The sequence below is a fragment of the Leptosomus discolor genome, chromosome 3, assembly GCF_034619465.1.
Source record: "Leptosomus discolor isolate bLepDis1 chromosome 3, bLepDis1.hap2, whole genome shotgun sequence".
Classification (NCBI taxonomy): Eukaryota; Metazoa; Chordata; class Aves; order Leptosomiformes; family Leptosomidae; genus Leptosomus; species Leptosomus discolor.
Genome location: NC_141393.1, coordinates 19532785 through 19545176, shown reverse-complemented (window position 1 = coordinate 19545176; position 12392 = coordinate 19532785). Strand labels below are relative to the sequence as shown.

Genomic DNA, 12392 nt, shown 5'->3' with positions numbered 1-12392 from the left:
CTGGGGAATGCAGCTGTTTGACACAACCTTGGCAAAAGCAAGCATTAAAGTAATTTCCTGAGGGGCAGTTGCTTCCAGATCTCTAGTTTTGCATTACGGTAGGCCACTTTCTGCTTGATGAGGATAAGATAATGCACAATATTTAAGAAAAAGTTGTTTATAGTTCCTAGTCAGAAAAAAGGAATCATAATTGATTAGGTAACTTCTGGTCCTCTCAAGAGCAGTCTGTTGTATCAGGAAATGGCTTACGCCAAGGCAAGCCAAGCTCCCCTGTGATAGGTGTAAAGCAAAAAGCAAAAGGTAATTTCATCAGTGCACCAGAAATGCACCTAAGAATCCCAAGAGATTAACAGCAAAAGACATGCACTGATAACTCCTGTGCAATTTTATAATAATACATCATTATAAGAGAGACTGCTAAAGAGCTAGGTCTCAGACGCTTGGCCATGGTGCTACAAGTTTCTCACACACTTTTACTAACAACCACAACTAAACCACATAGAATGGTTTGTCTCATTCAGATTGCTGTTGATGGTAGCATCTAGTTATATTTCACCAGTATGCAAAGTTATGCAGCACAAGAAAAGGAAAAAACTGACAACACAGGTAGACGACTTTATATCTCAATATGTTTTGCAGTAATTAATGAGTTCTCACCTACAGAATTCTACAACAGAACTTTATATTTACCCTAAAATAAATCCTTACAAATATTTCTTTATTAATTATATGAAATTCAATTATAAATTATTAGATGCCAGATGTTGCCTACAAGCAAAAGCCCTTAGAGACTACAGGAAGGACAGCCATGCATACCAGGTGCCACATTGCTTTGATTGCTGTTTAAGTTCTATAAAGTAATACTTTAATAAATTCAATGAGCACAAAAATGCCCAGGGAAGCAAAATAATCATAATTAGCCCAGTGCATATTTCAGCAGAATGACCTAATTTGAAGTGTTTTGCAAAGTAATTCTCATATTGAAAGGCAATTACACAGAGCAAAATAAAAATTGTATTTTTCATATCCATGCAAAAAAAGCACCAGCAAGTAACCATGAAAAGGGATGTAAGAGACTATAGAGCATAGTAGGGAATAGCGCACATTTTCAGTTTCTTCCAGGTCTTCTCTCGCTTCCATTTTATTCTTTTTTTAAACAAGGAGAACTTAAATATCAAGAGCAACTATTAGCACTTTACTGACATGAGGCCTCCTGGCCATATCCTGAATTACTGGGACTAAGATTACTGACATTTTCATTCTGTTACATTAGTTGTGCTTGTTAGTATTTTTCCACTAGTAAAAATCTGTATGATTTTTCCCCTCCATCCTCTTTTAGGTGGCCAGTTACCCGGAAAAAGGCATGGAAGAAAAGGCAAAGAGTATTTTGGATATCAACAAAACCCAAGTGATGACTTTAATGTAGTCAGCCCTTTAGAGGGTAAAATGCCTAAGGAGATGCAGTCTGGAAAGACTTTTAATAGGAATTATCCTACAGAAAAAGCCTGAAAAAGTAAATTTTTCATTATGCTGTGATCAGATGCTTTTACTAACTTGCTGCTGTGTTCATCATCTCTACTTAGTACTATGAAACAAGGAGATAATTTCCATGTAAACAACTCTAAAGACTCACAAATATTTTGTGTTCTTTAAATAATATTAGACACATATTTGTCTACAGAAGCCCCAGTGCAGCTCATTAAGGTATATTTGACCCTCCCATGAGAAAACCATCAAGAGAGAGACAGAAGCCCAAAAACTTAACTTGTGAAGATCCCAACTGACACTTTTGTACGGACATTCCCAACCATATTGCATAAGCAGGCTGCATGAGGAGCAAGACTGGAAATATTTTGGAATCAACTGGCCATTCTTGCATTTGCACTGTATCCTCATGCTTAAAAAAAAAAAAAAAAAAGCTGAAGTATTTAAAACGCAGCAAAATCAAGCATGTAAAAATATCTGACTGGCAACAATCAAAATGCATCATTATTAACTAGCTATCACAGAATAGGCCATTTTATGGAACTGCGGGGCACTGCAACGTCTGCAAGATAATGACCAGTTGATAACAACTATGTTGTACGGCACATGGTTTGGCAGCACTTCACTTTTACAGTGCAGAGACTATAAGATGTGTCCAAAACATTAAGGCAGGTTCGTAGCAGAGAATATATGTACACATAAATGTATGTGTATATTATATATGCATGTAAGGTGAGTGAATATAATTGAGAAAGACATTAATCTTTTGCACCTTCCTTCCGTGATTGCTACGGGTAATATATCATGGAAATAAGGGAAGAAAGAACAAAATCTGTGTTTTATAGATTTTTTTTACCACTGGTAAAAATAAGGCAAATCTTGCATAATAGGAAGACTGTAACAAGATTTTGTCCACAAACAAGTGTTCCCATCATATTGTCTAACAGAAATCATCCCCTCTATCTACAAAGCTTGTCTTGCTTGCACTCCTAGAATCACAGAATGACTGAGGTAGGAGGGGACCTCTGGAGATTGTCTACATGCAAAGTCGAAGTAGAGTCACCTGGAGTGGGTTGCCAAGGGCTGTGTCCTGTCAGATTTTGAGTATCTCCAAGGATGCAAGACTCCACAACCTCTCTGGGCAAGTGTATGTATCTTACACCTGTATCTGAAATACTGTTACCATTACAGAAATGGTACGTGAGCGTACTCTTGTTTTCCAGCTCTCTGCCTGTCAATTACTTGAAATGGACAGTGCAGGGCAGGGAATCCCTCCTCAGATGCTTTGTTATGATGTCTTGCAAAAACAAAGCCCTGATCAAGACTGGGGCCATTGTGATGTGGATTTTATTCCTTGAACTTGAAACGATACTTGATTGCTACCCACAAATTATGATATTTAATCTGTACTTGCTGTATGTTAAACAAATTGATAATAGCTCACTTTTGACAATAGAACCCAGTTCAAAGACTTTATGCTATAAAACATGAATCAAAGCTTGAGATGAACACTACTCGTATTTTGAAAACTGAAAACAAAGATTCTTAAAACCTTCCAAGCAAAGAGAAGCAACTGTGGATTAATACTGCACACTGTGGACTGACCTGCTGCAACAGTGAATTGTGATGAATTATCCGATGGATGGAATTTTACCAGTTCCACACAATACAATAAAAACATTGCAATCATTCGTGACCTGCCACATAAAGAGGAGTAACTCTAGCCAAAGTATCTCTTCCTTCTGCCAGCATCTAACACTAATTAATTTTCCATTTTTTTAAATCGGAACAAATAGAAGTAATAAAATGGTTTCTGGCAAGCTGAGCCTGAATTGATAAACTGTGGAAAAATCTGTCACACAGATAACATGAAAACAGACAAAACCAGAAAGTTAAAGCTGAGCATACCAGGCAAAAATCCCTATATAAAAGTGTAAAAGGAAATTAAAAAAAAAAAAAAAAAAAACAACAAAACCAAACTCACTTCAATTCAGATACTTTCTTTCAAATAGAAATCTCAGGAAAGTTAACTAAAAAAAAAAATAAGAGATCTAAAAAGCACTTAAAAAGTTAAAGAAAGCTGCCTTAACCATTGCTACTAGAGTCCCAATAAATACTACACCCCAATGGCTTAGATTCCCCATCTTACTCCAGTTCCATTCAGTGCAACAACAGCACATACTGCACAAAATCAGATTACCTTTGCATCTTCAGATATTCATGGATCGTCTAAACCAAACAATGAATTTAATCCAACATGTAATATTCCTCTTGTAATGGCTGTCAGCTGGAGGACAGCACAGACAAGTTGAAACCTGTTGAAGAGTCCTTACAGAGCTCACTCTCAGGTGGCGAAAAGCATCCAAGAGTCGAGGTATTTCCTTGTTGAAAGATCTGTTCCTGCTACAGCTGCTTTAAGCCATTTGGAGTAAATACAGGGCAATGTGGAAAGAAAGTCTTTTATGAAGCAGGACCTATGTTTCATCAGCCCCAAAATATCACTTTCAGAACAACAGTTCTCAGGGGATAGGCACAGGCACTCCTGCCTGAGTAAATGGAAGCTCACTGCTTCAAGTTATAAACAAAATTAGTGCAGTAAATTCCCATAGTCACTTTCTGTTTCCAAAAAGCAACTGAATTCTAGTCTAAACTCAAATTTGTAGCAATTGTTGCTGTCAAATACTGAAAAAAAATTAATCTGTTCTAAAAGAATACTGTAAAACTCAGATAAAACATCCAGGAATCAAGAAATTACACTGATCTTCCTCCAATGGTAATCTTTAAGATATGAATCAGTATGAAATGGTTAACTGCTGTACTTGAGCTCAGTAACACTAAAATAAAAGGAGATAACTTTGAAACAAACAGGGAAAAAACCAAGCTTTCTTGATTATTCACCCTGATTCAAACTTGATTCTATTTCAAAAGCTAATGACTATGCAAGTTGGCATTATGTACTTTTTATTGCACTAAGCACCAATGGTTTTCTGTTGTAAGGCTAAAACGGAAAATATTTTCATGCAGAAAAGAATATAGCCTGTGAGTGCCACATGACAGTACAGAATTTAAAGTGCATTGAAATGGTCCTTGAGTCACTTGAACTCAACAGGCGCGTTCCAGATTAAAATGCAAGTAGAACTGTCATTGTTTGCTCAGAGTGCAGAATGTGACTGCTTGAAATATTTAGATGTGAAAGTGGTCAAATCACAGTAAAAGGCCTTCTGTAAGGAGCAGCGAGCATTTGGATGAATGTATGTTTTGCTTTCTCTACTTTCTATGAAATAACCTTGAAGTTTCTGAAGGGCAAACCCAGAATATTTTACTAACAGATCTAACAAAACCAATGAGCACTGCGATTTGGCATTAGCATTTAGCTTTATGGTAATCAGTTACAACACAAACCACCTACAAGAACCAGCGTAACGTGCTTATGACAAGCCTCTGTGGCCTAAACCGACAATTTTTACAGTATAGCGCCTGACAATAAAAAACAAATGAGTTAGTGAATGTTCCCCAGATGAGGTCCTTGTTATGAAAGAAGAATAAATACTAAAAAATACTACCTCACTGAAGGAAAAAAGTTAGTTTGGGTGACTGTGTTTAGTCTTTCTCTTCTTTAACTCCGCTGACCCCTTCAAACAGGGTCTGAACTCACGTTTCTAAAGTCTTCTCTGCTTTTCCTTTCTTTCAGTCAGCTCAACATGCTTGACAGGCTCATAAGCATATACTACCTATATGTACTGCCAGGCTTCTTTCTGGCAAAGTGTCTTTGGGTTGAAAGAAAACGTAAGAAGTCAATGTAGTTAGAAATAAGTAACAATGTATTTATAATAGAGAGGTAAAGCACACATAGTTGATCTAAGCCTTAATGAGATCTGACTTAGTTCTGCATAATTATAAGAAACTTTAACAGATATCTAACAGCGTGGACTGGGAAATATAATTCTTTAAGATAATGCTTTTTGAAAACTAATTACTACATGAGTAATTTTGGATAAGTAATTTCTCCCTTTCTGTTTTAGTTTTCTACTCTTAGAAGCTAAGCTACTAATAGGATTAACTGGCAAGTGCTATGATGAATTACTTACTATTAAAAAAATACTAGTCTTCTAGAGCTATAATGATACACAAATGCTGGAAAAACTATTTCATGTCAAGGCTACATTTAGCTAAGAAATTTTCAGCCTTAGAGAACACACAGGCTGTGTACATTCGTTTCCTGGACGATGAGTTGCAATAGTCATTGACATTTCGGGCATTACTGAATGATGGCCCATTTCACAACAGCAGTTAGGGCTACTTTCCACAACAGCACTCTGACTGCAGGAGATAAAAGGCTGTTTATTCCTTTTTCACAGGGGAGGAAAACAATGACAAAAGCAAGAAGGCAGCAGTAATGTAAAAATCTGAAGGTGATGATAAAGGGCAAGGAGAATGGAGAAAGTTGTTCAAATAAATCAATTCTGGTCAAAATCAGGCAGATGACTACCAAGTATATATGACATTCAATTGAAGTGCTAATCATCATTTTTCAATTTAGTAATTAAAGAAAATTTTGAATTTCATTGGGTGTGATAAAAAGCAATTTGAAATACAGAACACAAAATGAAGTATTTCAGACCTTTAGAACACAACTTTGCCTTGTTTTTCCAAGTGCACTATATAACTCTTAAAAACAAGAAGGCACACTGCATTTGTTCAAAAGCATTGCTGCTGCCATTTGTAGTATACTTAATTGCTACTGCCATGTTACTGCTTCACTGTTGGCAATTTGTGAGCATTCAGAGCTAGCCAAATAGCAAGCTGGTATAAACCCTGGCTTGGAGAAAATTTCAGTTAGTGACAAATGGTAAAAAACTGCACCTGAGAACAAGGCAGATCTTAAAAACAGAATACAGTTGAATGAATGTATGGATTTAAACATTAACTGTATGTGGAATAATTTAGTCGCAGAAGCAACTATAAAGAATTTTAACAGCACCTCTCTTTGAAAGAACTAGTTTTGATTTTCAGCTGATTTAATTAATAAAATCACCAACATCTTAGAAGGGACTGAAATGGCAGTGAGCACGAACACAAACACACTGCCCCCTGGAGCCAGGTCTCTGTTAGAATATCTCACAGCTTAGGTAATGTAACAGTATAACACAACCAGTTCCACTTCCCAAGAATTTAATTAAGCAGAATACAGCTAAACAAATTGTCATTTATTTGTGGATCAAGCCCCCAATATTAGGTGTCACGTTGTCTTATGTACTTCATTACTAAGGCAAATGCAGCAAGTTAACCTCTCCCTCCAAACCCTCCCATTTATCATTATTGTTTTGCTGGTGAATAGATCTCTTCCATCACTCTTAACTGCTCCAATTTTCACACCATCACCAAGTCCTCCTGTTTTTAATTTCAGTAAATCTTTAAAACAGGAGTAAATCAATGAAGACTTAGAGACAGCAGCATAATTAATATAACTTGTTTCTTTAGAAAATTGTAATTTTAGACAAATGCAGTCTTTTAATGGATCATACCAACCAATAAAAGGTAACTACATTCAATTAATACATTAGACTTCTGCAAAGAGCATGTCTTCATGGTCACATTAACAGTATATGGAGTCTGCACTTGAGACAAACGCAAGAATCTTTGTGCAGAAACTCCAAAGCACAGGACCTGCCACAGCTCATGGAAGGAAGCATATCAGTTCTCCAGCCACAAGACTGAACTTTCTATTCTTCACACATTTCTTCAGTAACTGAGATTAATAAGGTTGTTTCTGTGTAGAAACAGTAGATCGTATTCAGGAATAAGTACTTAAAGAGAGTTATGGCCAAAAAGTTGTACTGAAAAATAGCAAAGCTTCAAAGTTTAATTTTTTATCCTTCTTACCAGAGTGATATATCATCATCAAAAGGATGGATTATAAAAGGAGAAATCTTGCCTATTCCCAATAAGCCAATATTCTTGTTCATACAAATATAAAAAACCATTTTATTTAGCTTTTGTTCTTCTCTGAACAACTACAAATAACATCTCAAATCAAAGATCCAGACTTATAAACCACTAGCATCTGGAAATTTTACTGTCAGATGTCACTCATTCTAAAATTTTAATTAAAAGAAAAAAATCCTTCAAAACTGATTTCAGGTTCAACTATTTCAAATAATTTTACTTGGAGAGGCAGGGCTGGATACGTATGCTACATGCTAGAACTTGAGCCATCCTTAAATCTTACTTCCTTTTTGTTGCATTTTATATATAAAGTTATTATGATCTAGACTTGGTATTTGCCCCAAAAAAGTAATTCACCAAAGCTTATTAAATAAATCTAAGCTCTAAGGTAACTGTTATGTTGAAGCAGTAGCATTTTATATTATGGCTTTCTTAACAATGCTTAATTTTAAAATATCAAATTAATCACAGAAAATAAGATATTTTTTCAAAGAACTTTGATTAATAATTTGACTGTCATCTTAGAACTGGGAATACAACTATTACAAGTTAATATTTCAGCTGTTGTTATAGAGGCTAGTACCTCCACAGTGTTGTTGCTATAGCTCCCCTGCCACTGAGATCATATCTCTTTATAATAAATAGGTAAATATACACAAAGTGTTGAGATGTACAGATATTCATCTATACACATAGGCAAGAGTAAATACTGCAAACTTCCTCCTCAAAATACTTTTTGCAATTGCCCCAAATGGAATTACACAGACAAGTATTTTTACAGCATACATCTTTAATATTTGTATCTAAGCAGCATAAATCTCCCAGCATCTATTCAAAACAACATCTTAGTACAGAAAAGGTCTAAAGTAACAGAGAAAGCTTTTAAAAACAAAATTTTAAATTATAAGAATGCTTAAAAGGGACTGGCCAATCCAATATAATGAATAGTTATTCTTCAGCTTGCACTCAAACGGGAAATCTCATAAAAAGGGAACCCGGATTGGAAGCACAGTATTGTTCATCCCACATGCCTCTTAAAGCAGCTAATTTCTCAAGTAATTTTGAAGAGCGTTGTGTGTTTACAGACTATTTATTCAAAGGTGGATTCAGAGAAGGGGCAAAAAGATAGCCAGAAAAACATAAGCTTTCATTTTCACTGACAGCACTGCCTTAGGTTGACTGCTTGCTTCTTCAGAAAAAGGAACCCTTTGGCATTTGTCAGTAGGCTCAAATGTCTTGAAATGCTCAAAAGGTGAAACAAAAATCTTTCCCTGTGCTGCCTTCGTATCTGATCCTTTGTCTCATATGTTCCCCTCAGGGATGCATGAGAAATTTCTCTTAAATAATTCATAAACACCTAGGCAGAAACCAGCTTCTACTTCTGAACAAAAAGATTGGGTAAGAAGCTGTTCTACTCTGCTCTCTCTGGAAGACAACTGGATAAAAAAAAAGAAAGTAATTTTCCTAACATAGTAAGCCCAGAATATATACATGTATGTATATATGAAGTACATAAACACACATGCATTTATGCTGGGGAAGGCACCTTCGTACTTAAAGCTACACATTCCTTTGAGGGCAAGGCTGATTCTTTACCTTTCAAAAATCCAAGAAATCACACAGCATGAAGGTATCAATCCACATGTAGAATTCAACTTGTAGTTTGGAATTAGATAGCAGAATTACTGGTCCTTCCTCTAGACTACAATACCCAACTCCTCTCTTACCATGAGCTACCTTTATTTCCCAACAGGACTGAATATTAGGCAGATGCAAATTACTTCTTTCTCTGCAGTCTCAGGACTGAAATAGTCTTATTGCCCGCAGATCCTTTTATGTACCAACACACACAAAAGAGAGAATAAAAAGCCAGAAAAAACTGTTTCCAGTTTTTTTGCTAATAAAATATAGATTCAAAACTCATAAGCTATGCGTTACCCACACCAAGTTAAGATTTCACAATACAGCATTGTAAGTTGAGAAAAAAGTACTTACGAAAATGGACTCAGGACTTACCAGCCTCTGCATGCTTTTCACATGGGTAGGACTAATAGATAAGGCCTCTTCATACCAGCGTTTGGCTTCATCGATATTTCCACGAAGTTCAGCCACCTGACCTCTCATGTAGAGAACGTAGTGCGACATCGGAAAGAGATTAGCTGCTTCCTGGGTACACGCTGTGGCCTCAGCAGGCTTCCCAATTCCTATGTAGACTTCAGCTGTGGAAGGAATGTGAGGACCAATGAATGATTCTTGCTTCATCATACCATCACGAGACATAACATCTGCTGTATATGTAAACAGTTTCATCACATTAAATGCTGTCCCACATGACATCCCTGTCTCTACATTGGAGAGATACAGATTTGATGGATGGACCACCTGGGGGATAAGGAACTGGCTGGATGGGTGCACTCAAAGAGTGGCAGTGAACAGCCCAATGCCCGTGTGCAAACCAGTGACGAGTTGCCTTCCTCAAGGTTGGTAATGGGACTGGTGCTGTTTAATATCTTTGTTGGCAACAGGGACAGTGGGATGGAGTGCACACTCAGCACGTCTGCCAACGACACCAAGCTGTGTAGTGCCATTGACACACTGGAGGGAAGAGATGACATCCAGAAGGACCTAGACAGACTTGAGAGATGGAACCGTGTGAACCTCATGAAGCTCAACAAGGCCACGTGCAAGGTCCTGCACCTGAGTCGAGGAATCCCAAGCACAGATACAGGCTGGGCACTGAGTGGACTACGAACAGCCCTGTGGAGAAGGACTTGGGGGGGCTGGTGGGAGAAAGACTGAATGTGAGCCAGCAATGTGTGCTTACAGCCCAGAAAGCCAATCACATCCTGGGCTGCATCAACAGAGGTCTGGCCAGCAGGTTAAGGGAGGCGATTCTCCCTCTCTACTCTGCTCTGGTGAGATCCCACCTGGAGTCCTGTGACCAGCTCTGGGGCCCCCAGCACAAGAAAGACATGGACCTGCTTGAGCAGGTCCAGAGGAGGGCCACAAAGATGATCAGGGGGCTGGAGCACCTCCCCTGTGAGGACAGACTGAGAGAGTTGGGCTTGTTCAGCCTGGAGAAGAGAAGGCTCTGGGGAGACTTTATAGTGGCCTTCCAGTACTCAAAGGGGGCCAACAGGAAAGGTGGGGAGGGACTCTTTATCAGGGAGTGTAGTGATAGCATGAGGGGTGATGATTTCAAACTGAAAGAGCGGAGATTTACATGAGATATTAGGAAGAAATTTTTCACTGTGAGGGTGGTGAGACAGTGGCACAGGTTGCCCAGAGAAGCTGTGGCTGCCCCCTCCCTGGCAGTGTTCTAGGTCAGGTTGGACGGGGCTTAGAGCTACCTGGTCTAGAGGAAGGTGTCCCTGCCCATGGCAGGGGGGCTGGAACTAGATGATCTTTCAGGTCCCTTCCAATCCATACCATTATATGATTCTATGAAAGCAGCTGAGTAGCCTGACATATACTTGTCTAAATCAGATTGACTGCAGGGGAAAAAAATGTTCATTCAGTGATTAACAACTAATAATAGAACTATCCGCCTTCAATAGCTCTTATGACACTGCTATTTCACTGCCCTGCTGGATTATCTTAATCTCCTGCTGAAAGAGTGGGAGAAGAGAGGACTAAAGAGATACTAAATGCAAGAAAGAGATATTACAAGTCCTGGGCTGGATTATCTATTTCTTTTATGTTGGTATAGACTGTAGAAAAATTGAGCCTCAAAGTAATTGTACAACTGCATTCTATTGTACCACACTGTACGAGAGTCTTGTAGATTAAGGTTTAAATCAAAATGCTCCATCAAAACAGCGAAGTGATCTATCACTGTTCAAGACATACTTCTCACTGTACAGTACAGGCCACCCATCTTGATTTAAAGACTGACAGATCAGGTTCTCACACTACAGTGGTGGATTTGGCATTATGCCTAAAACTCTGAATGGGACTGATGTTTGAGTGCCTTTCTTCTGAGATAACTGCATCCAACAGATTTCATAGCATCCCTAACTAGTCAACTCCAGTACAGCAGAGTGCATAAACCTTAACTTACAGGTGATAACTGCTACGAATATTCATAATTGTTGTCACCAAAATCAATTTATAAACAATGACTAAGAAAAACTGGACTTTCAGTAGCAGTTGGTAAGTAAGCACAGTTTAAAGGTCCTACTAATTTTCTACTTTTTTAATCGATTTTTGTAGGATTGCTAGAGTAAATTCTTTTCTTACCCTAAGACCTGATCCTATTGATGGGAGAACAGACTGCTTTTTTTACCAGAAGAGCATTATTTTTCTCCTCAGTTGACTCAGTGATTACACAGAACACATTCTACCTAACATAAATAGTATGTCCATGTGGACATATGGATTAATGCATTATATTTTTAGAAACTAATGAAATGCTTTTTGATGGAAAAACATCTCATCGACATGAAGAACTAACACATGAAATTCCAGATCGAGCAACACTCTTTTTTTCCCCTAACCCTAAAAGAACCACCTCACCTAATCAGAGATAGTACTGTTTAACTAAAGAATAGTAAACCTTTACGATAATGAAGGGATCAAATTTTGAAATAAAAAGCTAAATTTAGGAGAAATTAAGTTTTTCTAGGATTTTACTTTTACTAACTGTTGGTAGAATCCAAAGAGCAAGTTTTAGCCATGATTTGAGAGTTGGACATAACAGCATAAAATGTGAATTGTACTGAGAGGTTGTTGGGTTTTTTTAAAAAAACCCCTAAAATATTTTGGAAAAGCTTTGGGTACTTCATTCTTGAGTGCTTTTCTAAAAGCTACACGGTCAATATTACTACATGAGAAACATGATTTTAGTGAGTATAAAATACACTACATTATTTAAATGCTAACCATTGAGCTCTCCTGGTTTTATTATCTCTTCTCCAGCATCACCAGACTCGAAACATATTTATAAATACACACTCCCAAGT

At 37.6% G+C, this 12392-nt stretch overlaps 1 protein-coding gene across 3 annotated transcripts in view; it reads right to left on the bottom strand.

Moving 5' to 3' along the window:
* Positions 1-12392, bottom strand: part of TTC7B (tetratricopeptide repeat domain 7B) — a 153174-nt gene that overhangs the window by 20890 nt on the left and 119892 nt on the right. For all 3 annotated transcript variants that reach the window (XM_086463592.1, XM_086463593.1, XM_086463594.1), the window contains one exon: positions 9448-9650. In XM_086463592.1, the coding sequence (XP_086319718.1) occupies positions 9448-9650 (203 nt within the window). The remainder of the gene's footprint in view (positions 1-9447; positions 9651-12392) is intronic.